Below are 26,626 nucleotides of genomic sequence, written 5' to 3' on the forward strand. Positions count from 1 at the left end.
CAAGTTTTGAGGGATTGTGCAATTGGCATGCTGACTGCAGGAATGTCCAACAGAGCTGTTGCCAGAGAATTTACTGTTAATTTCTCTACTATACTGCTGTCGATTTACAGAATTTGACAGTGCGTCCAACAGGCCTCACAACCGCAGACCACTGCCATGCCAGTTTAGGACCTCCACATACAGCGGGATTGTCCGAGACCAGCCACCTGGACAGCTGATGAACCTGAAGAGTATTTCTGCCTGTAATAAAGCCCTTTTGTGGAGAAAAACGAATTAAGATTGGCTAGGCCTGGCTCCCCAGTGGGTGTGCCTATGCCCTCCCATGCCCAACCTTGGCTGTGCCCATGCCCAGTCATGTGAAATCCATAGATTCTGACGTAATGAATTCATTTCAATTGACTGATTTGCTTATATGAATTGTAACTCAGTAACATCATTGAAATAGTTTCATGTTGGGTTTATTTTTATTATTATTTATTTAACCTTTAACATTTTTTGTGTGATATATATATATATATATGTTCTGGTGGGGCTCCATTAGACTCAGATCAGTGTTGAGATACTGAGGAGGAAACGTCAACTAAACATTACAAACTCTACAGTCTGGAGCTCTGTTCTTTGCTGAAATCTAGTGGGGTACTGCTGCTCCTCTCTGCTAATCTCTGCTGCCCCTTAGTGGCCATAGGGTTCCACTGCAGTGAGGCCAGAGTGGTCAGGTCCATCATACACAGTTTGAGAAGTCATGTGCGTTTGGAGCCATTCTCTGATCCAGGGGTCAGGGGTTACAGGCTCATCCTCTGCTCTAGCGGCAGGCTGTCCATCAGACACTTGAGCTGCTCCTCTCCCAGTTTAATCTTGTCCTCTAGTTTGCGCTGCTCAATAATGAGGGCAGACTTCATCTTGACAAAGTGTTGGTAGTCGGTCAGGCTCTCCTCTGGGAGGTAGGAAGCCAGGATGTTGTAGACCACTCTCTCCCGGCGGTCCAGGTTCTCCTTCAGCTCCTTGGCATCCTCATGCTGCTGGATCAACAGCTTCCTCTTGTCTGTCAGGGTTCTCTGTGGAAGGGAGGGGGGGGCATAACATGTATCTGTTAATGAAGTAAAGCTGGGAGGGGAGATAACATGTATCTGTTAATGAAGTAAAGTTGGGAGGGGAGATAACATGTATCTGTTAATGAAGTAAAGTTGGGAGGGGAGATAACATGTATCTGTTAATGACGTAGAGCTGGGAGGGGAGATAACATGTATCTGTTAATGACGTAGAGCTGGGAGGGGAGATAACATGTATCTGTTAATGACGTAGAGCTGGGAGGGGAGATAACATGTATCTGTTAATGACGTAGAGCTGGGAGGGGAGATAACATGTATCTGTTAATGACGTAAGAGCTGGGAGGGAGATAACATGTATCTGTTAATGAAGTAAAGCTGGGAGAGGAGATAACATGTATCTGTTAATGACGTAGAGCTGGGAGGAGATAACATGTATCTGTTAATGACGTAGAGCTGGGAGGGAGATAACATGTATCTGTTAATGACGTAGAGCTGGGAGGGGAGATAACATGTATCTGTTAATGACGTAGAGCTGGGAGGGGAGATAACATGTATCTGTTAATGACGTAGAGCTGGGAGGGGAGATAACATGTATCTGTTAATGACGTAGAGCTGGGAGGGGAGATAACATGTACAGTGGGGCAAAAAAGTATTTAGTCAGGCACCAATTGTGCAAGTTCTCCCACATAAAAAGATGAGAGAGGCCTGTAATTTTCATCATAGGTACACTTCAACTATGACAGACAAAATGAGAAAAGAAATCCAGGAAACCACATTGTAGGATTTTTAATGAATTTATTTGCAAATTATGGTGGAAAATAAGTATTTGGTCAATACTCCCCAGCTCTAACCCACCCTCTCCTCTCCTCAGCTCTAACCCACCCTCTCCCCTCCCCAGCTCTAACCCACCCTCTCCCCTCCCCAGCTCTAACCCACCCTCTCCTCTCCCCAGCTCTAACCCACCCTCTCCTCTCCCCAGCTCTAACCCACCCTCTCCTCTCCACAACTCTAACCCACCCTCTCCCCAACTCTAATCCACCCTCTCCCCAACTCTAACCCACCCTCTCCCCAACTCTAACCCACCCTCTCCTCAACTCTAACCCACCATCTCCTCTCCCCAGCTCTAACCCACCCTCTCCCCTCCCCAGCTCTAACCCACCCTCTCCCAAACTCTAACCCACCCTCTCCCCAACTCTAACCCACCCTTTCCCCAACTCTAACCCACCCTTTCCCCAACTCTAACCCACCCTTTCCCCAACTCTAACCCACCCCTTTCCCCAACTCTAACCCACATTCTCCACAACTCTAACCCACATTCTCCACAGCTCTAACCCACACCCTCTCCACAGCTCTAACCCACCCTCTCCCCAACTCTAACCCACCCTCTCCCCAGCTCTAACCCACCCTCTCCCCTCCCCAGCTCTAACCCACCCTCTCCCCTCCCCAGCTCTAACCCACCCTCTCCCAAACTCTAACCCACCCTCTCCCCAACTCTAACCCACCCTTTCCCCAACTCTAACCCACCCTTTCCCCAAATCTAACCCACCTTTTCCCCAACTCTAACCCACACTCTCCACAACTCTAACCCACATTCTCCACAACTCTAACCCACACTCTCCACAGCTCTAACCCACCCTCTCCCCAACTCTAACCCATCTTCTTCCCTCTCCAGCTAACCCACCTTCTCCTCTCCCCAGCTCTAACCCACCCTCTCCTCAGCTCTAACCCACCCTCTCCTCTCCCCAGCTCTAACCCACCCTCTCCTCAGCTCTAACCCACCCTCTCCCCAGCTCTAACCCACCCTCTCCTCAGCTCTAACCCACTCTCTCCCCTCCCCAGCTCTAACCCACCCTCTCCCCAGCTCTAACCCACCCTCTCCCCAACTCTAACCCACCCTCTCCCCAACTCTAACCCATCTTCTTCCCTCTCCAGCTAACCCACCCTCTCCCTCCCCAACTCCAACCCACCCTCTCCCCTCCCCAGCTCTAACCCACCCTCTCCAACTGTATTCCACCCTCTCCAATTCTAACCCACCCTCTCCCCAACTCAAACCCAACCTCTCCCCAACTCAAACCCACCCTCTCCCCAACTCAAACCCACCCTCTCCCCAACTCAAACCCACCTTCCCCAACTCAAACCCACCCTCTCCAGCTAACCCACCCTCTCCTCAGCTCTAACCCACCATCTCCTCAGCTCTAACCCACCCTCTCCCCAACTCTAACCCACCCTCTCCCCAACTCTAACCCACCCTCTCCCCAGCTGTAACCCACCCTCTCCCCAACTCTAACCCATCTTCTCCCCTCTCCAGCTAACCCACCTTCTCCTCTCTCCAACTCTAACCCACCCTCTCCCCAGCTCTAACCCACCCTCTCCCCAGCTCTAACCCACCCTCTCCTCAGCTCTAACCCACCCTCTCCCCAACTCTAACCCACCCTCTCCCCAACTCTAACCCACCCTCTCCCCAGCTCTAACCCACCCTCTCCCCAGCTCTAACCCACCCTCTCCCCAACTCTAACCCATCTTCTTCCCTCTCCAGCTAACCCACCTTCTCCTCTCCCCAGCTCTAACCCACCCTCTCCCCAGCTGTAACCCACCCTCTTCCCAGCTCTAACCCACCCACTCCCCAGCTCAAACCCACCCTCTCCCCAACTCTAACCCTCTCCTCTCCCCAGCTCTAACCCACCCTGACCCCTCCCCAACTCAAACCCACCCTCTCCCCTCCCCAGCTCTAACCCACCCTCTCCCCAACTCTAACCCACCCTCTCCCCAACTCTAACCCACCCTCTCCCCAGCTGTAACCCACCCTCTCCCCAACTCTAACCCATCTTCTCCCCTCTCCAGCTAACCTACCTTCTCCTCTCTCCAACTCTAACCCACCCTCTCCCCAGCTCTAACCCACCCTCTCCCCAGCTCTAACCCACCCTCTCCTCAGCTCTAACCCACCCTCTCCCCAACTCTAACCCACCCTCTCCCCAACTCAAACCCACCCTCTCCCCAACTCAAACCCACCTTCTCCCCTCTCCAGCTAACCCACCCTCTCCTCTCCCCAGCTCTAATCCACCCTGACCCCTCCCCAACTCTAACCCACCCTCTCCCTTCCCCAACTCTAACCCACCTCTCCTCTCAAATTACCCTCCTCAACTCTAACTCATAATTTCCTCCCCCTCATCTCTCCCCTCCCCAGCTCTAACCCACCCTCTCCTCTTCTCTAACTCACCCTCTCCTCAGGTGATGTACCATCCTCCAGGCTGTTGAGGGCGTTCTCCACTCTGGCCAGGCGTCCGGACAGGGACAGCAGCAGGCTGACCACTTTGTCCAGGTCTCCTATGAACATCCTGAACTTGTCCAGCTGGTTTGGCATACAGACCTGCTGCACCGTGGCTTCCACCTCCTCTCCTAGGGCGTTGTTATCACAGACATCCTCCTGAAGACTCTCCCTGGCCTCACGCAGCACCTGCAGCTTCCTGCTGAGAGAGTCCACCAGCTCCTGCTGCAGGACGAGAGGGAGAGGGTTAGACGTCAGAGGTTAGGATCCTGACCTCACGCAGCACCTGCAGCTTCCTGCTGAGAGTCCATGAGCTCCTAGGAGGAGAGGGTTAGAGGTCAGAATCAGAGGATGGTTAGGGACAAAGTGGCAGTCAAGGGTGAAATAATCTCTAATCTCATTCAGAACCACTATACTATTTAATTTGATTTAACCTTTATTTAAACAGGGAGTCACATTGAGATCAATTTTAAAAGATAGCCCTGTATACATTACAATATAAAGAATAATAAAACAATATAAACCAAAATAAAGTATTTAATAGAAACAATCAATCAATCACATTCAACTACATAGAGGTCCTCAATCAATAATGTTAACTGCCTGAGTGGCACCAGCACATCTAACTGCAGTGAACTCGGCAGATTGTTTTTATGCCCCTAATTTGTGGAACAGACTGAAGGGATCTCTAGTGTTATCCATTCCTGAGAACAGGTTTGGTAACTTATGATTCTTATCTTAATGAATGATGTTACACATGGAGGGAGTTTGTCAGATTGCTTTGTAAATAAATAAAAGAGAAAGCAGCTCTTCTTACAGACAGCGAGGTCCAGCCCATATTTTATACCGACTACAATGATGAGTCCTAAAATGGTCCCCTGTGATAAAACGTATTGCTGAATGGTAGACTGAGTCCTAGGGTTTCAAACAGAGGTTGCTGAATGCATGTAAACAATATCATCAACATCCAATACAGGGAGAAGCGTTGTTCCAACAATCTTTCTCCTTATTTCAATAGTGAGTAGGGTTGCACATTTTGGGGAATATTCAGAGGTGGAAACTTAACGTGGAATTAACGTCAATATATGGGAATAAACGGAAATATATGCAAATTAATGAAAAAATACAACTGAAATGTAGATGTTGCATTGGATATATACTCTTCACATGGGATGATTTCACTGAACAACAAAGCGAATATTTAATGATCCACAATGATCCATCGCATCTCACAAAAACATTTTCAACATACATCTGTAAAATGATAGTCTAGAAACTAAAGTTGTCTTCCTCTCAGGCTTCCATGTCTTCTCCCTGGACCTCCTCAATGTCCACCTCTTGAACAGACTCTGAGGCCTCATCTTCACTGTCACTTTCCAACCTTCTTGAGGATGGGTCATTGTCAGGCTCAAAAAGCCTCAAATTTGCCCGGATGGCCAGCAATGTTTCAACCCTTGTATTGGTCAGCCTGTTGCGTGCTTTGGTGTGTGTGTTCCCAAACAAGGACCAGTTGCGCACTGAGGCGGCTGATGTTGGTGGGATTTGGGGGATGATGGAGGCAACAGGGGAAAGAGCCTCAGATCCACAAAGTCCCTTCCACCAGGTGGCTGATGAGATCTGTTGGCACGACTGCCATATTGCATCTCCATCCCAAATGCTTGGAAGTGTACCAGACTGCCAAGAACCTTGTCTTCATCAAGGCCAAGGTGGCGAGACACGGTAGTGATGACACCATAGGCCTTGTCGATCTCTGCACCAGACAGGATGCTCTTGCCAGCATACTTGGGATCCAACATGTACGCTGTGACGTGTTTGGGCTTCAGGCAGAAGTCTTCACGCTTTTTGATGTATTTCAGAACTGCAGTTTCCTCTGCTTGGAGCAACAGTGAAGTGGGCAGGGCAGTACGGATTTCTTCTCTTACATCTGTAAGCAGAGTCTGAACATCAGCCAGGATGGCATTGTCTCCCTCAATCCGTGCAATGACTACTGCTATAGGTTTCAGGAGTTTCAGGCTGCTTACCCCACTCTCCAAAATACACCATCCAGGAGGATCCTCTTGATGGGGCTGTCCATATCGGCAGACTGTGATATGGCCATTTCTTGGAGAGACTCCTTCCCCTCCAGGAGACTGTCAAACATGATGACAACACCACCCCAACGGGTGTTGCTGGGCAGCTTCAATGTGGTGCTCTTATTCTTCTCACTTTGCTTGGTGAGGTAGATTGCTGCTATAACTTGATGACCCTTCTCATACCTAACCATTTCCTTGGCTCTCTTGTAGAGTGTATCCATTGTTTTCAGTGCCATGATGTCCTTGAGGAGCAGATTCAATGCATGAGCAGCACAGCCAATGGGTGTGATGTGAGGGTAGGACTCCTCCACTTTAGACCAAGCAGCCTTCATGTTTGCAGCATTGTCTGTCACCAGTGCAAATACCTTCTGTGGTCCAAGGTCATTGATGACTGCCTACAGCTCATATGTAATGTAGATATCGGTTTGTCTGTTGTCCCTTGTGTCTGTGCTATTGTAGAATACTTGTTGAGGGGTGGAGATGATGTAGTGAATTATTCCTTGCCCACAAACATTTGACCACCCATCAGGGATGATTGCAATACAATCTGCTTTCTCTATGATTTGCTTGACCTTCACTTGAACTCTGTTGAACTCTGCATCCAACAAATGAGTAGATAAAGCATGTCTGGTTGGAGGGGTGTATGCTGGGCGAAGAACGTTCAGAAATCTCTTCCAATACACATTGCCTGTGAGCATCAGAGGTGAATCAGTTGCATACACAGCTCGAGCAGGACATTCATCAGCATTTCTCTGACTACGTTTCGCCATTGAGTCATAAACACTTCTGATTCCAGGAGGACCATGAGCTGTTGCTGTCTCTGATTCATCATTTACACCTCGAATAGAAGTAGAGGGACTTTTGTCAGAGGTTGCTTGTTGTGAGCTCTGAGGGAACTTTATGCACTTGGCCAGATGATTCTGTATCTTTGTTGCATTCTTCACATATGATTTGGCACAGTATTTGCAAATGTACACAGCTTTTTCTTCTACATTAGCTGCAGTGAAATGTCTCCACACATCAGATAGTGCCTGTGGCATTTTCCTGTAAAGATTATAGAAAAATGAGTAAGAAAAATACAATTCCATGTACAGATAAATAGTTAGATTAGATTAAACAACTCATTTGTAAAATAAATGTTTTAAAATGAAACATGTATGGAAACAGGTGAATTAACACTCCTCAGTTAGCATGCTCAAGTAAGCTAAAATCCACATGGTAGCAAAAATTAACTAGCTGAAATTGTTAGAAATGATTTACACACACTTTGCTGTAAGCAAATATATTGTAATCAAAATGTACCAGAAGCTTGTAGTCCTTGGCTCATGTAGTCCTTGGCTCAGACAGTGTAGTAGTGTGGGCTCAATAGCAACTCACTGGTGTGCAAGATCTTGTAAATCAGCTGTGCATGTGATGGAGGAATGCACTGAGCATGCAGAGGGTTGCAATTCCATTGAATTGGAGATAGTTTAACCAAAATATGCCAGAAGACCTAGAATTGTAGAAGTGTTTCCCACAAAAAAAGATTCACTGTTATAAGCTAACTTTTTTGATGAATTTAAGCCAAATTCCCCAAATTCCAGGGCTTAACTTGCCATGGAAAGGAACAAATTGTACATTAACCAAGGATTCAAAAACCTTAGCTAAACAAGGTAGTCTTGAAATGGAGTGATAGATGTCCAGATCATTTGTGTATCCCCACCCTAATGGAGTGACAGATGTCCAGATCATTTGTATCCCCACCCTAATGGAGTGACAGATGTCTACATCATTTGTATCCCCACCCTAATGGAGTGACAGATGTCCAGATCATTTGTATCCCCACCCTAATGGAGTGACAGATGTCCAGATCATTTGTATCCCCACCCTAATGGAGTGACAGATGTCTACATCATTTGTATCCCCACCCTAATGGAGTGACAGATGTCCAGATCATTTGTATCCCCACCCTAATGGAGTGACAGATGTCTACATCATTTGTATCTCCACCCTAATGGAGTGATAGATGTCCAGATCATTTGTATCCCCACCCTAATGGAGTGACAGATGTCTACATCATTTGTATCCCCACCCTAATGGAGTGACAGATGTCCAGATCATTTGTATCCCCACCCTAATGGAGTGACAGATGTCCAGATCATTTGTATCTCCACCCTAATGGGAGTTATAGATGTCCAGATCACTTGTATCTCCACCCTAATGGGAGTTATAGATGTCCAGATCATTTGTATCCCCACCCTAATGGGAGTGATAGATGTCCAGATAATTTGGAACCCCACCTAATGGAGTGATAGATGTCCAGATCATTTGTATCCCCACCCTAATGGAGTGATAGATGTCCAGATCATTTGTATCCCCACCCTAATGGAGTGACAGATGTCTACATCATTTGTATCCCCACCCTAATGGAGTGACAGATGTCCAGATCATTTGTATCCCCACCTAATGGAGTGACAGATGTCCAGATCATTTGTATCTCCACCCTAATGGGAGTTATAGATGTCCAGATCACTTGTATCTCCACCCTAATGGGAGTTATAGATGTCCAGATCATTTGTATCCCCACCCTAATGGGAGTGATAGATGTCCAGATAATTTGGAACCCCACCCTAATGGAGTGATAGATGTCCAGATCATTTGTATCTCCACCCTAATGGAGTGATAGATGTCCAGATCATTTGTATCCCCACCCTAATGGAGTGATAGATGTCCAGATCATTTGTATCCCCACCCTAATGGAGTGACAGATGTCCAGATCACTTGTATCTCCACCCTAATGGGAGTTATAGATGTCCAGATCATTTGTATCCCCACCCTAATGGGAGTGATAGATGTCCAGATCATTTGGAACCCCACCCTAATGGAGTGATAGATGTCGAGATCATTTGTATCTCCACCCTAATGGAGTGATAGATGTCCAGATCATTTGTATCCCCACCCTAATGGAGTGATAGATGTCCAGATCATTTGTATCTCCACCCTAATGGGAGTGATAGATGTCCAGATCATTTGTATCCCCACCCTAATGGGAGTGATAGATGTCCAGATCATTTGTATCTCCACCCTAATGGAGTGATAGATGTCCAGATCATTTGTATCCCCACCCTAATGGAGTGATAGATGTCCAGATCATTTGTATCCCCACCCTAATGGGAGTGATAGATGTCCAGATCATTTGTATCCCCACCCTAATGGGAGTGATAGATGTCCAGATCATTTGTATCTCCACCCTAATGGGAGTGATAGATGTCCAGATCATTTGTATCCCCACCCTAATGGAGTGATAGATGTCCAGATCATTTGGAACCCCACCCTAATGGAGTGATAGATGTCCAGATCATTTGTATCTCCACCCTAATGGAGTGATAGATGTCCAGATCATTTGTATCCCCACCCTAATGGGAGTGATAGATGTCGAGATCATTTGTATCTCCACCCTAATGGAGTGATAGATGTCCAGATCATTTGTATCCCCACCCTAATGGAGTGATAGATGTCGATCATTTGTATCACCACCCTAATGGAGTGATAGATGTCCCGATCATTTGTATCATCACCCTAATGGAGTGATAGATGTCCAGATCATTTGTATCCCCACCCTAATGGAGTGATAGATGTCCAGATCATTTGTATCCCCACCCTAATGGAGTGATAGATGTCCAGATCATTTGTATCCCCACCCTAATGGAGTGACAGATGTCCAGATCATTTGTATCCCCACCCTAATGGAGTGACAGCTCATATGCAGATGTCCATGCTTTTGGAATACTTCCTGGTAACTATGTTAATATAAAATGTGGGCCACTGAGCCAGTAATAAGGAGAGCTGCACACTTCAGCAGACCAGGCTCTAGATGATCAGCCCCTGGGGATTTGTTGTTGTCTAATGTTAACAAAGTATCCCTGAACTTCTTCATCAGTGAATTTCAAAAAAGAAAACTCCTGACCAGCATTTTCACTATCATTAAATAGATTTTCACCATCAACATCCAAATTACTCTTTTCAAGAGCTGGCTTTGAAATACATTCAAATATAAAGCCTGCAGAGATCAAATGGTGATTACATGCATTAATGATATCCATTAGTAGTAGGGCCAGAATCTAAATTAATTTCTTGGGGGAGAGAAGAGGAGACATAACCCTTCAGTGACCTAACAGCTTTCCAAAATGTAGCTGGGTTCCCTGTACATTCAAATAGGGTATTTACATAATAATCTGATTTTGCTTTTTTAACTAGTTTTACACACAGATTTCTCAAATCACCTGAAAGACTGCCAGTCTGGGCCCGAGTCTGTGAATCTAGCTTTGGCCCAGGCAGAATCTCTGTTGTGTATGACTTCAGATAGCTCTGAACTGAACCAAGGACAATACCTATTTTTAATTCTCAGTTTATGATCAATGCTGGTCAATAGTGGCATGTTTGGGGTCTTAGGTAAACAAACCATGATTCACCAAATGTTCCCTGCCCAACTGTAAATGAGTGCAGCAGTTACAGAGAGGTCTGTTAAGGTAGAACACAGAGTTAGGGTTAGATGTCTGTTATAGTAGAACACAGAGTTAGATGTCTGTTATAGTAGAACACAGAGTTAGATGTCTGTTACAGTAGAACACAGAGTTAGGGTGAGATGTCTGTTATAGTAGAACACAGAGTTAGGGTTAGATGTCTGTTATAGTAGAACACAGAGTTAGGGTTAGATGTCTGTTATAGTAGAACACAGAGTTAGGGTTAAATGTCTGTTACAGTAGAACACAGAGATAGATGTCTGTTACAGTAGAACACAGAGTTAGTGTTAGATGTCTGCTACAGTAGAACACAGAGTTAGGGTTAGATGTCTGTTATAGTAGAACACAGAGTTAGGGTTAAATGTCTGTTACAGTAGAACACAGAGTTAGATGTCTGTTACAGTAGAACACAGAGTTAGTGTTAGATGTCTGCTACAGTAGAACACAGAGTTAGTGTTAGATGTCTGCTACAGTAGAACACAGAGTTAGGGTTAGATGTCTGTTATAGTAGAACACAGAGTTAGGGTTAAATGTCTGTTACAGTAGAACACAGAGTTAGATGTCTGTTACAGTAGAACACAGAGTTAGTGTTAGATGTCTGCTACAGTAGAACACAGAGTTAGTGTTAGATGTCTGCTACAGTAGAACACAGAGTTAGGGTTAGATGTCTGTTATAGTAGAACACAGAGTTAGGGTTAGACGTCTGTTATAGTAGAACACAGAGTTAGGGTTAAATGTCTGTTACAGTAGAACACAGAGTTAGTGTTAGATGTCTGCTACAGTAGAACACAGAGTTAGGGTTAGATGTCTGTTACAGTAGAACACAGAGTTAGGGTTAGATGTCTGTTATAGTAGAACACAGAGTTAGGGTTAGATGTCTGTTATAGTAGAACACAGAGTTAGGGTTAGATGTCTGTTATAGTAGAACACAGAGTTAGGGTTAAATGTCTGTTACAGTAGAACACAGAGTTAGATGTCTGTTACAGTAGAACACAGAGTTAGTGTTAGATGTCTGCTACAGTAGAATACAGAGTTAGTGTTAGATGTCTGCTACAGTAGAACACAGAGTTAGGGTTAGATGTCTGTTATAGTAGAACACAGCGTTAGGGTTAAATGTCTGTTACAGTAGAACACAGAGTTAGATGTCTGTTACAGTAGAACACAGAGTTAGTGTTAGATGTCTGCTACAGTAGAACACAGAGTTAGTGTTAGATGTCTGCTACAGTAGAACACAGAGTTAGGGTTAGATGTCTGTTATAGTAGAACACAGAGTTAGGGTTAGACGTCTGTTATAGTAGAACACAGAGTTAGGGTTAAATGTCTGTTACAGTAGAACACAGAGTTAGTGTTAGATGTCTGCTACAGTAGAACACAGAGTTAGGGTTAGATGTCTGTTATAGTAGAACACAGAGTTAGGGTTAAATGTCTGTTACAGTAGAACACAGAGTTAGATGTCTGTTACAGTAGAACACAGAGTTAGTGTTAGATGTCTGCTACAGTAGAACACAGAGTTAGTGTTAGATGTCTGCTACAGTAGAACACAGAGTTAGGGTTAGATGTCTGTTATAGTAGAACACAGAGTTAGGGTTAAATGTCTGTTACAGTAGAACACAGAGTTAGATGTCTGTTACAGTAGAACACAGAGTTAGTGTTAGATGTCTGCTACAGTAGAACACAGAGTTAGTGTTAGATGTCTGCTACAGTAGAACACAGAGTTAGGGTTAGATGTCTGTTATAGTAGAACACAGAGTTAGGGTTAGACGTCTGTTATAGTAGAACACAGAGTTAGGGTTAAATGTCTGTTACAGTAGAACACAGAGTTAGTGTTAGATGTCTGCTACAGTAGAACACAGAGTTAGGGTTAGATGTCTGTTACAGTAGAACACAGAGTTAGGGTTAGATGTCTGTTATAGTAGAACACAGAGTTAGGGTTAAATGTCTGTTACAGTAGAACACAGAGTTAGATGACTGTTACAGTAGAACACAGAGTTAGTGTTAGATGTCTGCTACAGTAGAACACAGAGTTAGTGTTAGATGTCTGCTACAGTAGAACACAGAGTTAGGGTTAGATGTCTGTTATAGTAGAACACAGAGTTAGGGTTAAATGTCTGTTACAGTAGAACACAGAGTTAGATGTCTGTTACAGTAGAACACAGAGTTAGTGTTAGATGTCTGCTACAGTAGAACACAGAGTTAGTGTTAGATGTCTGCTACAGTAGAACACAGAGTTAGGGTTAGATGTCTGTTATAGTAGAACACAGAGTTAGGGTTAGACGTCTGTTATAGTAGAACACAGAGTTAGGGTTAGATGTCTGTTATAGTAGAACACAGAGTTAGGGTTAGATGTCTGTTATAGTAGAACACAGAGTTAGGGTTAGATGTCTGTTATAGTAGAACACAGAGTTAGGGTTAGATGTCTGTTATAGTAGAACACAGAGTTAGGGTTAGATGTCTGTTATAGTAGAACACAGAGTTAGGGTTAGATGTCTGTTATAGTAGAACACAGAGTTAGATGTCTGTTTAGAACACAGAGTTAGTGTTAGATGTCTGCTACAGTAGAACACAGAGTTAGTGTTAGATAGTAGAACACAGAGTTAGGGTTAGATGTCTGTTATAGTAGAACACAGAGTTAGGGTTAAATGTCTGTTACAGTAGAACACAGAGTTAGGGTTAGATGTCTGTTATAGTAGAACACAGAGTTAGGGTTAGATGTCTGTTATAGTAGAACACAGAGTTAGGGTTAGATGTCTGTTATAGTAGAACACAGAGTTAGGGTTAGATGTCTGTTATAGTAGAACACAGAGTTAGGGTTAGATGTCTGTTATAGTAGAACACAGAGTTAGGGTTAGATGTCTGTTACAGTAGAACACAGAGTTAGGGTTAGATGTCTGTTATAGTAGAACACAGAGTTAGGGTTAGATGTCTGTTACAGTAGAACACAGAGTTAGTGTTAGATGTCTGCTACAGTAGAACACAGAGTTAGGGTTAGATGTCTGTTATAGTAGAACACAGAGTTAGGGTTAAATGTCTGTTACAGTAGAACACAGAGTTAGATGTCTGTTACAGTAGAACACAGAGTTAGGGTTAGATGTCTGTTATAGTAGAACACAGAGTTAGTGTTAGATGTCTGCTACAGTAGAACACAGAGTTAGGGTTAGATGTCTGTTATAGTAGAACACAGAGTTAGGGTTAAATGTCTGTTACAGTAGAACACAGAGTTAGATGTCTGTTACAGTAGAACACAGAGTTAGGGTTAGATGTCTGTTATAGTAGAACACAGAGTTGGGGTTAGACGTCTAGCTACAGAGAGCAGTACAGTAAAGAGAGGGCTCTTGGTACCTTTTTATTGGCCAGGTCGTGGTCCAACTCATCCGCTGACTCCTCCTCCAGCTCCTCCTCTAGCCCCTCCCTCTCCTGCATGTCTTTCAGCTTGATCAGAAGCTCCGCCTTTGGTGCCGACGTGCTGTAATAGGTGGAGCTGGTCACCAAAGAAACTGCTGCCGCTACACTGTCCTCCTCACTCCTGGAATAAGAGATGGACTCAGTTAGAACACAAGTATACACACACAAATTGGAAATTAGATTTGTGGGACTGAGCTGCAATTCAAAACTTCACCATCAGGTGGCTAAATTTCCCCCTTTAGTTTGAATGATGTCATTCTCATGAGATGTTATCACTAACTCAAATCAAACCTCTTAAAACACTTGAATATTATAATCCAGCTCCCACTATGAGAAGACTTTTATAATCCAGCTTCCACTATGAGAAGACTTTTATATTCCAGCTCCCACTATGAGAAGACTTTTACAATCCAGCTCCCACTATGAGACGGAAGTCTATTATAATCCAGTTCCCACTATGAGACGGAAAACTATTATAATCCAGCTCCCACTATGAGACGGAAGACTATTATAATCCAGTTCCCACTATGAGACGGAAGACTATTATAATCCAGTTCCCACTATGAGAAGACTATCATAATCCAGCTCCCACTATGAGAAGAATATTATAATCTAGTTCCCACTATGAGACGGAAAACTATTATAATCCAGTTCCCACTATGAGAAGAATATTATAATCCAGCTCCAACTATGAGATGGAAGACTTTTATAATCCAGCTCCCACTATGAGACGGAAGACTATTATAATCCAGCTCCAACTATGAGACGGAATACTATTATAATCCAGCTCCCACTATGAGACAGAAGGCTATAATAATCCAGCTCCCACTATGAGATGGAAGACTATTATAATCCAGCTCCCACTATGAGATGGAAGACTATTATAATCCAGCTCCCACTATGAGAAGGAAGACGATTATAATCCAGTTCCCACTATGAGAAGACTATTATAATCCAGCCCCCACTATGAGAAGACTATTATAATCCAGCTCCCACTATGAGAAGGAAGACTATTATAATCCAGCTCCCACTATGAGAAGGAAGACTATTATAATCCAGCTCCCACTATGAGAAAGAAGACTATTATAATCCAGCTCCCACTAAGAGACGGAAGACTATTATAATCCAGTTCCCACTATGAGAAGACTATTATAATCCAGCTCCCACTATGAGAAGAATATTATAATCCAGCTCCCACTATGAGAAGGAAGACTATTATAATCCAGCTCCCACTAAGAGACGGAAGACTATTATAATCCAGTTCCCACTAAGAGACGGAAGACTATTATAATCCAGTTCCCACTATGAGAAGACTATTATAATCCAGCTCCCACTATGAGAAGAATATTATAATCCAGCTCCCACTATGAGAAGGAAGACTATTATAATCCAGCTCCCACTATGAGAAGAAAGACTATTATAATCCAGCTCCCACTATGAGAAAGAAGACTATTATAATCCAGCTCCCACTAAGAGACGGAAGACTATTATAATCCAGTTCCCACTAGGAGAAGAATATTATAATCCAGTTCCCACTATGAGAAGAATATTATAATCCAGCTCCCACTATGAGACGGAAGACTTTTATAATCTAGCTCCCACTATGAGACGGAAGACTATTATAATCCAGCTCCAACTATGAGACGGAATACTATTATAATCCAGCTCCCACTATGAGACAGAAGGCTATAATAATCCAGCTCCCACTATGAGACAGAAGGCTATAATAATCCAGCTCCCACTATGAGATGGAAGACTATTATAATCCAGCTCCCACTATGAGAAGAATATTATAATCCAGCTCCCACTATGAGAAGGAAGACTATTATAATCCAGTTCCCACTATGAGAAGAATATTATAATCCAGCTCCCACTATGAGAAGGAAGACTATTATAATCCAGCTCCCACTATGAGAAGGAAGACTATTATAATCCAGCTCCCACTAAGAGACGGAAGACTATTATAATCCAGCTCCAACTATGGACGGAATACTTTTATAATCCAGCTCCCACCTTGAGACGTAAAACTATTATAATCCAGCTCCCACTATGAGACAGAAGGCTATAATAATCCAGCTCCCACTATGAGATGGAAGACTATTATAATCCAGCTCCCAGTATGAGAAGAATATTATAATCCAGCTCCCACTATGAGAAGGAAGACTATTATAATCCAGTTCCCACTATGAGAAGAATATTATAATCCAGCTCCCACTATGAGAAGGAAGACTATTATAATCCAGCTCCCACTATGAGAAGGAAGACTATGATAATCCAGCTCCCACTAAGAGACGGAAGACTATTATAATCCAGCTCCAACTATGGACGGAATACTTTTATAATCCAGCTCCCACCTTGAGACGTAAAACTATTATAATCCAGCTCCCACCTTGAGACGTAAAACTATTATAATCCAGCTCCCACTATGAGACGGAAGACTATTACAATCCAGCTCCCACCTTGAGACGGAAGAGTATTACAATCCAGCTCCCACTATGAGACGTAAAACTATTATAATCCAGCTCCCACTATGAGACGTAAAACTATTATAATCCAGCTCCCACTATGAGACGTATAACTATTATTATCCAGCTCCCACTTTGAGACGGAAGAGTATTACAATCCAGCTCCCACTATGAGACGTAAAACTATTATAATCCAGCTCCCACTATGAGACGGAAGAGTATTACAATCCAGCTCCCACTATGAGACGTAAAACTATTATAATCCAGCTCCCACTATGAGAAGGAAGACTATTATAATCCAGCTCCCACTATGAGACGTAAAACTATTATAATACAGCTCCCACTATGAGACGGAAGAGTATTACAATCCAGCTCCCACTATGAGACGTAAAACTATTATAATCCAGCTCCCACTATGAGACGGAAGAGTATTACAATCCAGCTCCCACTATGAGACGTAAAACTATTATAATCCAGCTCCCACTATGAGAAGGAAGACTATTATAATCCAGCTCCCACTATGAGACGTAAAACTATTATAATCCAGCTCCCACTATGAGATGGAAGAGTATTACAATCCAGCTCCCACTATGAGACGTAAAACTATTATAATCCAGCTCCCACTATGAGACGGAAGAGTATTACAATCCAGCTCCCACTATGAGACGTAAAACTATTATAATCCAGCTCCCACTATGAGACGGAAGAGTATTATAATCCAGCTCCCACTATGAGACGGAAGAGTATTATAATCCAGCTCCCACTATGAGACGGAAGAGTATTACAATCCAGCTCCCACTATGAGACGGAAGAGTATTATAATCCAGCTCCCCTATGAGTTGGAAGAGTATTATAATCCAGCTCCCACTATGAGACGGAAGAGTATTATAATCCAGCTCCCACTATGAGACGGAAGAGTATTATAATCCAGCTCCCACTATGAGACGGAAGAGTATTATAATCCAGCTCCCACTATGAGACGTAAAACTATTATAATCCAGCTCCCACTATGAGACGGAAGAGTATTACAATCCAGCTCCCACTATGAGACGGAAGAGTATTACAATCCAGCTCCAACTATGTGAAGGAATAATATAAGGGTTAGGTAAGGAGTAGAGTTAGGTAAGAGTTAAATTAGTGTTAGGTAAGAGTTAAATTAGTGTTAGGTAAGGAGAAGGGGTAGGTAAGAGTTAAGTTAAGTTAAGTTATTTAACTAGGCAAGTCAGTTAAGAACAAATTCTTATTTTCAATGACGGCCTAGGAACAGTGGGTTAACTGCCTGTTCAGGGGCAGAACGACAGATTTGTACCTTGTCAGCTCGGAGGTTTGAACTTGCAACCTTCTGGTTACTAGTCCAACGCTCTAACCACTAGGCTATACTGCCTCCCCAATGGGGTGCAAAGGAGCAAAATGGGGTAGGGTTAGTTAAGGAGTAGGGTTAGGTAACAGTTAAATTAGCGTTAGGTATGGAGTAGGGTTAGGTAAGAGTTAAGTTAGCGTTAGGTATGGGGTAGGGTTGGTTAAGGAGTAGGGTTAGGTAACAGTTAAGTTAGTGTTAGGTATGGAGTAGGGTTAGGTAACAGTTAAATTAGCGTTAGGTATGGAGTAGGGTTAGGTAACAGTTAAATTAGCGTTAGGTATGGAGTAGGGTTAGGTAACAGTTAAGTTAGCGTTAGGTATGAGTGTGACAGGTAAAAGAAATATTCATAGCCTGTTATACATTAAAAAGTATTAGTAAGTTCATAGTATGTGAGGATCTTAAAACATCTAAGGTTAAAAAGATGCATTCAGTATTAGTTGATAGAGATTGATAACATTCATATAATTGTGTTAAAGTTAAATTAGAGTTAAGTTTGAAGAGAGTAATATTAGCCCTGCTCTGTTGAAGTGAAGAATAGCATCGTACTGAGAGTAGCTGCCATTTTATGTCGATTGTGAATGAACATGTACGTTGTTAATAAGATATTTTGCTGTGTTATTTGTATAATGGATTTTCTGTTGTTTTGTAATGTGTTACTTTTGTGAAAGATTGAACTAAACGTTTTGAGAATACAACACCGTATCACTCTCGTGATTATTTCTCCCCTGTTTTCAGAGGCGTAACATGAGCTCGGAGGTTTGAACTTGCAACCTTCTGGTTACTAGTCCAACGCTCTAACCACTAGGCTATACTGCCTCCCCAATGGGGTGCAAAGGAGCAAAATAGGGTAGGGTTAGTTAAAGAGTAGGGTTAGGTAACAGTTAAGTTAGCGTTAGGTAGGGGCAGGTGTTAAGAGCAGTAACTGACCTGTCCTCTGAAGGCCGTGGTGGGGAGTGTTTGAGGGACACCTTCCTCCTCTCCTTCCCCTCCAGCAGCACTTCTCCCTGGGTGAAGAGTCCCTCCATCAGGTCCATGGTGGTCCTCCTCCAGCTCTTATCCAAGATGTCAGCTAGGGACCGATCCTTATTCATGATGTCTCTGGCCAGCTGCTCCGTCTTCACATCCTCCTCAGAGTGGGGGAGGGGGACGGGAGGGGACAAGCAGTTACCACTGGGGGGCTCTGGGTCCGAGGTGGTCTGTCGGCTGGGTGGGGATGTGGCCAGGACTGCCATTTGGCTGTTGTGGACCCTGAGAGGACACATGTGTGTGTCTCTGTGTTGCTCCAGGTCCATCTCAGGGGTTTGGTAAGGGGGTGGGGGTGTAGGCAGTTCTGGGGCTGGGTAACTGGGTGGGACCAGTGTCTTCTCTCTCTCTGGCCCCTGGTCCCTCTGCCGGCTGTAGGCACAGAACAGAGAGTAGGACTGTTCCGGGGCCCCTGAGGTCCCCAGGCTGCTGAGGGGGACCAGACTGGGCCCCTGGGATTCTTCCACTGTGGAGTGACTGTGACGCAGCAGGTACTGTCGGCTCTCCTTCTCCTTCTCGCTCTCTGAGTGAATGATCTTTATAGGAACCTTCCTCACACTGGTTGGCTCTATCACATTCTCCATCCTAGAACCATCACAGACACACACAGATGGAGAAAGGGGGTGAGAGGGACAACCCAGAGAGAACACTCAGACCATGGAACAGGATGCCCCAAAAAGTCAAAAAACTGTTGTAACAAATGTTCCTCAGAAAGGAGCTGAACTACAGTCATTCTACCATCCAGTGGCTGATTGTCACATGACTCTGTGCCCAACATCCTGGCAATGCTAAGAGGCTGTGGTGCTCCTCCCCTCACCCCTAAACCAGCATGGCTGGAATGTCCGGTACGCCACAGAGCTCTCTTCTCTACAGATGATATCAATTATGTTTCAACTCAGAGCTGCAACAAACGGCCTCTGTAACAGATCACGTCGGTCTGCTCTGGAAAGGCATCAGATCTAGGCTGTTGAACTATGCTGCTACTGCGTTGGAAGAGTTATTCACATGGTAATGCTGCTGGATGGAGACAATCAATAAGAGCCATTGTACAGAGAGACTGAGGAGAAGAGGAGCAGACCAGTCACTACCGACTACTACATACCACTACAGACTACTGAGAAGAGGAGCTGACCAGTCACTACCGACTACTACATACCATTGAGAAGAGGAGCAGACCAGTAACTACAGACTACTGAGAAGAGGAGCAGACCAGTAACTACAGACTACTACATACTACTACAGACTACTGAGAAGAGGAGCAGACCAGTCACTACAGACTACTACATACCACTACAGACTACTGAGAAGAGGAGCAGACCAGTAACTACAGACTACTACATACCACTACAGACTACTGAGAAGAGGAGCAGACCAGTAACTACAGACTACTACCGACAACTACAGACTACTGAGGAGAAGAGGAGCAGACGAGTCACTACCGGCTACAACATACCACTACAGACTACTGAGAAGAGGAGCAGACCAGTAACTACAGACTACTACATACTACTACAGACTACTGAGGAGGAGAGAAGCAGACGAGTCACTACCGACTACTACAGACTACTACATACCACTACAGACTACTGAGAAGAGGAGCAGACCAGTAACTACAGACTACTACATACTACTAGACTACTGAGAAGAGGAGCAGACCAGTAAAAACAGACTACTACATACCACTACAGACTACTAGGGAGAAGAGGAGCAGACAAGTCACTACCGACTACTACATACCACTACAGACTACTGAGAAGAGGAGCAGACGAGTCACTACCGACTACTACATACCACTACAGACTACTGAGAAGAGGAGCAGACCAGTAACTACCGACTACTACATACCACTACCGACTACTATATACCACTACAGACTACTGAGAAGAGGAGCAGACGAGTCACTACCGACTACTACATACCACTACAGACTACTGAGAAGAGGAGCAGACCAGTAACTACCGACTACTACATACCACTACAGACTACTGAGAAGAGGAGCAGACCAGTAACTACAGACTACTACATACCACTACAGACTACTGAGAAGAGGAGCAGACCAGTAACTACAGACTACTGAGAAGAGGAGCAGACCAGTCACTACAGACTACTGAGAAGAGGAGCAGACCAGTAACTACAGACTACTACAGACTACTGAGAAGAGGAGCAGACCAGTATCTACAGACTACTACCAACTACTACATACCACTACAGACTACTGAGAAGAGGAGCAGACCAGTCACTACAGACTACTGAGAAGAGGAGCAGACCAGTCACTACACACTACTACATACAACTACAGACTACTGAGAAGAGGAGCAGACCAGTAACTACAGACTACTACATACCACTAGACTACTGAGAAGAGGAGCAGACCAGTCACTACAGACTACTGAGAAGAGGAGCAGACCAGTCACTACAGACTACTACCGACAACTACAGACTACGGAGGAGAAGAGGAGCTAACTAGTCACTACAAACTACTACCGACTACGGAGGAGAAGAGGAGCAGACCAGTCACTACAGACTACTACCGACTACGGAGGAGAAGAGGAGCAGACCAGTCACTACAAACTACTACCGACTACGGAGGAGAAGAGGAGCAGACCAGTCACTACAAACTACTACCGACTACGGAGGAGAAGAGGAGCAAACCAGTCACTACAGACTACTACAGACTACTGAGGAGAATAGGAGCAAACCAGTCACTACAAACTACTACCGACTACGGAGGAGAAGAGGAGCAAACCAGTCACTACAGACTACTACCGACTACTACAGACTACTGAGGAGAAGAGGAGCAGACCAGTCACTACAGACTACTACAGAGAAGCAGACCAGTCACTATAGACTACTACCGACTACTAAAGACTACTGAGGAGAAGAGGAGCAGACCAGTCACTACAGACTACTGAGGAGGAGAGGAGCAGACCAGTCACTACAGACTACTACCAACTACTGAGGAGTAGACCAGTCACTGCAAACTAGTACAGACTTCTACAGACTACTACAGCTATGCAATGGATAAGAAATAGATAACTCATAGTTCCAACTTTTCTGATTTTCCAAGATGGCGTAGCAGTCAGACGTCTTTGTCTTTTGTCCTGTCGTGTCCCTTGTATATATCTTTTTACACATTTTTCTTCGCATATATTTAAAAAATATTTTCCGAACCCTCAACTTCTAAATCCTCTCCTGCAACCCGCCTCACCGGATGTGGATCTGCTTTTTCTAAAGTCTTTCTAGTTACTTCAGATCTGGAATCCCTCAACTGAAGCTAGCCAGCTAACTAGCTAACTACCTACCAGCTATCAGTTAGCAAACCATTGCTAGCGGTCATCAGCTAACCTTTAGCTCGGAATGCTCTCGCCAGTTCGTACAACGTGACTCAAACCAGAGCATAACGGACCTATTACTCCCCATATCCCCGGATTCCTACAGCAAACTCTGAACATTTTCATCTGGATCTTCGCAACTAGCTAACCGCAATCCCGGGTGACCACTCCTGGCTAGCGTTTCCATCCCAGAGCAAGCAACAATTAGCCTGAAGCTAGCCCGGCCAGGGCTCCTGGGCTACCACCAAAGCCCACACCTGGGCAACAATATCCGGACCCCTTCTACTGCCGGTACGGGGCGATCCTCTACGACTGGAATACCGACATAATCTGCCCGAGGACTCCAACAGGCCCCTCAGGCGCGACGCCCGCTGAAGGCCCATTCTGCTAACCTGCTAGGCCTGCTAGCTACCTAGAGCTACTTGGAACCCTACTAACTCCACGACTGGTCTATCGACGTCACTGCACAAAGAGGCAAAGAGGTCTGCTAACTCCCCGGGTCTGCTAACTCCCCGGGTCTGCTAACTCTCCGGTCTACTAACTGCTTCATGATAAAGGATGCAGCGGTGAGTGGCATTTCTGTCAGATGTTCAAATCAAAATCAAATCAAATCAAATCAAATTTTATTTGTCACATACACATGGTTAGCAGATGTTAATGCGAGTGTAGCGAAATGCTTGTGCTTCTAGTTCCGACAATGCAGTAATAACGAGCAAGTAATCTAACTAACAATTCCAAAACTACTGTCTTATACACAGTGTAAGGGGATAAAGAATATGTACATAAGGATATATGAATGAGTGATGGTACAGAGCAGCATAGGCAAGATACAGTAGATGATATCGAGTACAGTATATACATATGAGATAAGTATGTAAACCAAGTGGCATAGTTAAAGTGGCTAGTGATACATGTATTACATAAGGATGCAGTCGATGATATAGAGTACAGTATCAACGTATGCATATGAGATGAATAATGTACGGTAAGTAACATTATATAAGGTAGCATTGTTTAAAGTGGCTAGTGATATATTTACATCATTTCCCATCAATTCCCATGATTAAAGTGGCTGGAGTAGAGTCAGTGACATTGACAGTGTGTTGGCAGTAGCCACTCAATGTTAGTGGTGGCTGTTTAACAGTCTGATGGCCTTGAGATAGAAGCTGTTTTTCAGTCTCTCGGTCCCAGCTTTGATGCACCTGTACTGACCTCGCCTTCTGGATGACAGCGGGGTGAACAGGCAGTGGCTCGGGTGGTTGATGTCCTTGATGATCTTTATGGCCTTCCTGTAGCATCGGGTGGTGTAGGTGTCCTGGAGGGCAGGTAGTTTGCCCCCGGTGATGCGTTGTGCAGACCTCACTACCCTCTGGAGAGCCTTACGGTTGAGGGCGGTGCAGTTGCCATACCAGGCGGTGATACAGCCCGCCAGGATGCTCTCGATTGTGCATCTGTAGAAGTTTGTGAGTGCTTTTGGTGACAAGCCGAATTTCTTCAGCCTCCTGAGGTTGAAGAGGCGCTGCTGCGCCTTCCTCACGATGCTGTCTGTGTGAGTGGACCAATTCAGTTTGTCTGTGATGTGCATGCCGAGGAACTTAAAACTTGCTACCCTCTCCACTACTGTTCCATCGATGTGGATGGGGGTGTTCCCTCTGCTGTTTCCTGAAGTCCACAATCATCTCCTTAGTTTTGTTGACGTTGAGTGTGAGGTTATTTTCCTGACACCACACTCCGAGGGCCCTCACCTCCTCCCTGTAGGCCGTCTCGTCGTTGTTGGTAATCAAGCCTACCACTGTTGTGTCGTCCGCAAACTTGATGATTGAGTTGGAGGCGTGCATGGCCACGCAGTCGTGGGTGAACAGGGAGTACAGGAGAGGGCTCAGAACGCACCCTTGTGGGGCCCCAGTGTTGAGGATCAGCGGGGAGGAGATGTTGTTGCCTACCCTCACCACCTGGGGGCGGCCCGTCAGGAAGTCCAGTACCCAGTTGCACAGGGCGGGGTCGAGACCCAGGGTCTCGAGCTTGATGACGAGCTTGGAGGGTACTATGGTGTTGAATGCCGAGCTGTAGTCGATGAACAGCATTCTCACATAGGTATTCCTCTTGTCCAGATGGGTTAGGGCAGTGTGCAGTGTGGTTGAGATTGCATCGTCTGTGGACCTATTTGGGCGGTAAGCAAATTGGAGTGGGTCAAGGGTGTCAGGTAGGGTGGAGGTGATATGGTCCTTGACTAGTCTCTCAAAGCACTTCATGATGACGGATGTGAGTGCTACGGGCGGTAGTCGTTTAGCTCAGTTACCTTAGCTTTCTTGGGAACAGGAACAATGGTGGCCCTCTTGAAGCATGTGGGAACAGCAGACTGGTATAGGGATTGATTGAATATGTCCGTAAACACACCGCCCAGCTGGTCTGCGCATGCTCTGAGGCGCGGCTGGGGATGCCGTCTGGGCCTGCAGCCTTGCGAGGGTTAACACGTTTAAATGTCTTACTCACTTCGGCTGCAGTGAAGGAGAGACCGCATGTTTCCGTTGCAGGCCGTGTCAGTGGCACTGTATTGTCCTCAAAGCGGGCAAAAAAGTTATTTAGTCTGCCTGGGAGCAAGACATCCTGGTCCGTGACTGGGCTGGGTTTCTTCCTGTAGTCCGTGATTGACTGTAGACCCTGCCACATGCCTCTTGTGTCTGAGCCGTTGAATTGAGATGTTATAAAACATGCTATGATAAATTGTGTCCAAGGGCTTCAAAACACTGGTAGCTGCACTCATGTAGATTATGGTGATATTATATACAACGGGAATACATGTAGACTGAATGATCTGTTTTCTACTATTTAATGAAAGGCCCTGTTCCTATAGAAGACGACCAACTTAATTTTTAATTTCTTGACTAACTCGTCAACATGCTTTTTAATAGATAGCTTTTTGTCAATCCAGATGCCCAGATATTTATAGGCGGAGACACGATCAATGAGGGCACCATCTAACGTACTTATGCACAAATCATCAGCTACATTATTACATGATTTGGAAAATAACATGTACTTGGTTTTCCCAGCATTTAGTACCAACTTCAGGTCAACCAAGGCTTTCTGCAAGGTAGTAAAAGCAGATTGAAGAGTCAACAGAGCCTGAGCTGCCATAGGGGCAGTAGTGTATACAACAGTGGCATATGCGTACAGATGAAAGTTACAGTTTTGTACAGATAGACCAATGCTGTTCATATAATAGTGAAAAGAACAGTACCAAGAATCGAACCCTGTGGGACATCTTTTGTTATGTCTAGAAATCCTGATTTAATGCCGTCAGTAAGTACACACTGCGTTCTGTCTTTTAAATAATTCTCAAACCAGCTACAAGCAGCCCGATAACTCCAATGTCTATCTATCATAGTTCCAACTAGATCAGAGAGTGAAGTTTAATAGATAACTCCAATGTCTATCTATCATAGTTCCAACTAGATCAGAGAGTGAAGTCTAATCTTACCTGTTGTTTTGGTCATAGTGCAGACAGACCGAGAGAGAGACAGGGTTGTCATGGTGCTGCTGGAGAGAGACAGGAGGCTTGTCTGTCAGCTGAGGAGGAGCAAACTGAGGAGAGGGAGAACGATGGCACCTCATACTGGGCAAGGCAGGAAGGGCTGGACCAGGATTGGATGGTACTACCTGGTGTACCGTCTCCTGCTCCCTCTCCACCAATCCTCTGCTCTGATCAGAATCCCCCCTTGGGGAGTGGGTGGGACCAGAGGCAAAGTGGGAGGAGACCGGGGCGTGGGAGGCGGAAGCTCCGCCCTGAGAGCCAGACAGAGACTCCTGGGAGTGGGTGTTTTGTGGATGTCTTGAATGGTCTTGTCTGGGTGGGGGGAGCGGACCCTTCCTCCTGGTACCAGACTGCAGCTGAGTATGAAGCTGGGGTATTGAGGTCTTGGGCTCGGTGTAGGACTCATCTGGGGGAGGGAAGTCAGTTTCCAGGGGCTGGTAAGAGATGGATGTGGGACTGTGGTAGGCAGGGCAGGGGGCAGAAGTGGATCTGATGTCAGGGCTCTCCTCGTTGGTCACGGGTGGAGGGGGTTCTGGGAAGTCTTTCAGGTCCAGAGGTTCCAGAGCCTTCTCTCTCTTCACTCTTCCTCTGAATTCTCCAACACGACATCTGTCAGACAAC

General features: G+C 45.0%; 1 protein-coding gene across 1 annotated transcript; it reads right to left on the reverse strand.

The window, feature by feature from the left end:
* LOC112236071 (protein Shroom2-like) lies at positions 1-26,626 on the reverse strand (the record flags this gene model as incomplete). The annotated part of the gene is given in 5 exon segments (XM_024404663.2): positions 1-1,055; positions 4,267-4,539; positions 14,228-14,411; positions 19,043-19,723; positions 25,952-26,626. Coding segments are annotated over 5 exon segments (2,086 nt in total), but the record flags the coding sequence as incomplete, so codon positions are not given.

Source organism: Oncorhynchus tshawytscha, unplaced genomic scaffold, assembly GCF_018296145.1.
Source record: "Oncorhynchus tshawytscha isolate Ot180627B unplaced genomic scaffold, Otsh_v2.0 Un_contig_2559_pilon_pilon, whole genome shotgun sequence".
Taxonomy (NCBI): Eukaryota; Metazoa; Chordata; class Actinopteri; order Salmoniformes; family Salmonidae; genus Oncorhynchus; species Oncorhynchus tshawytscha.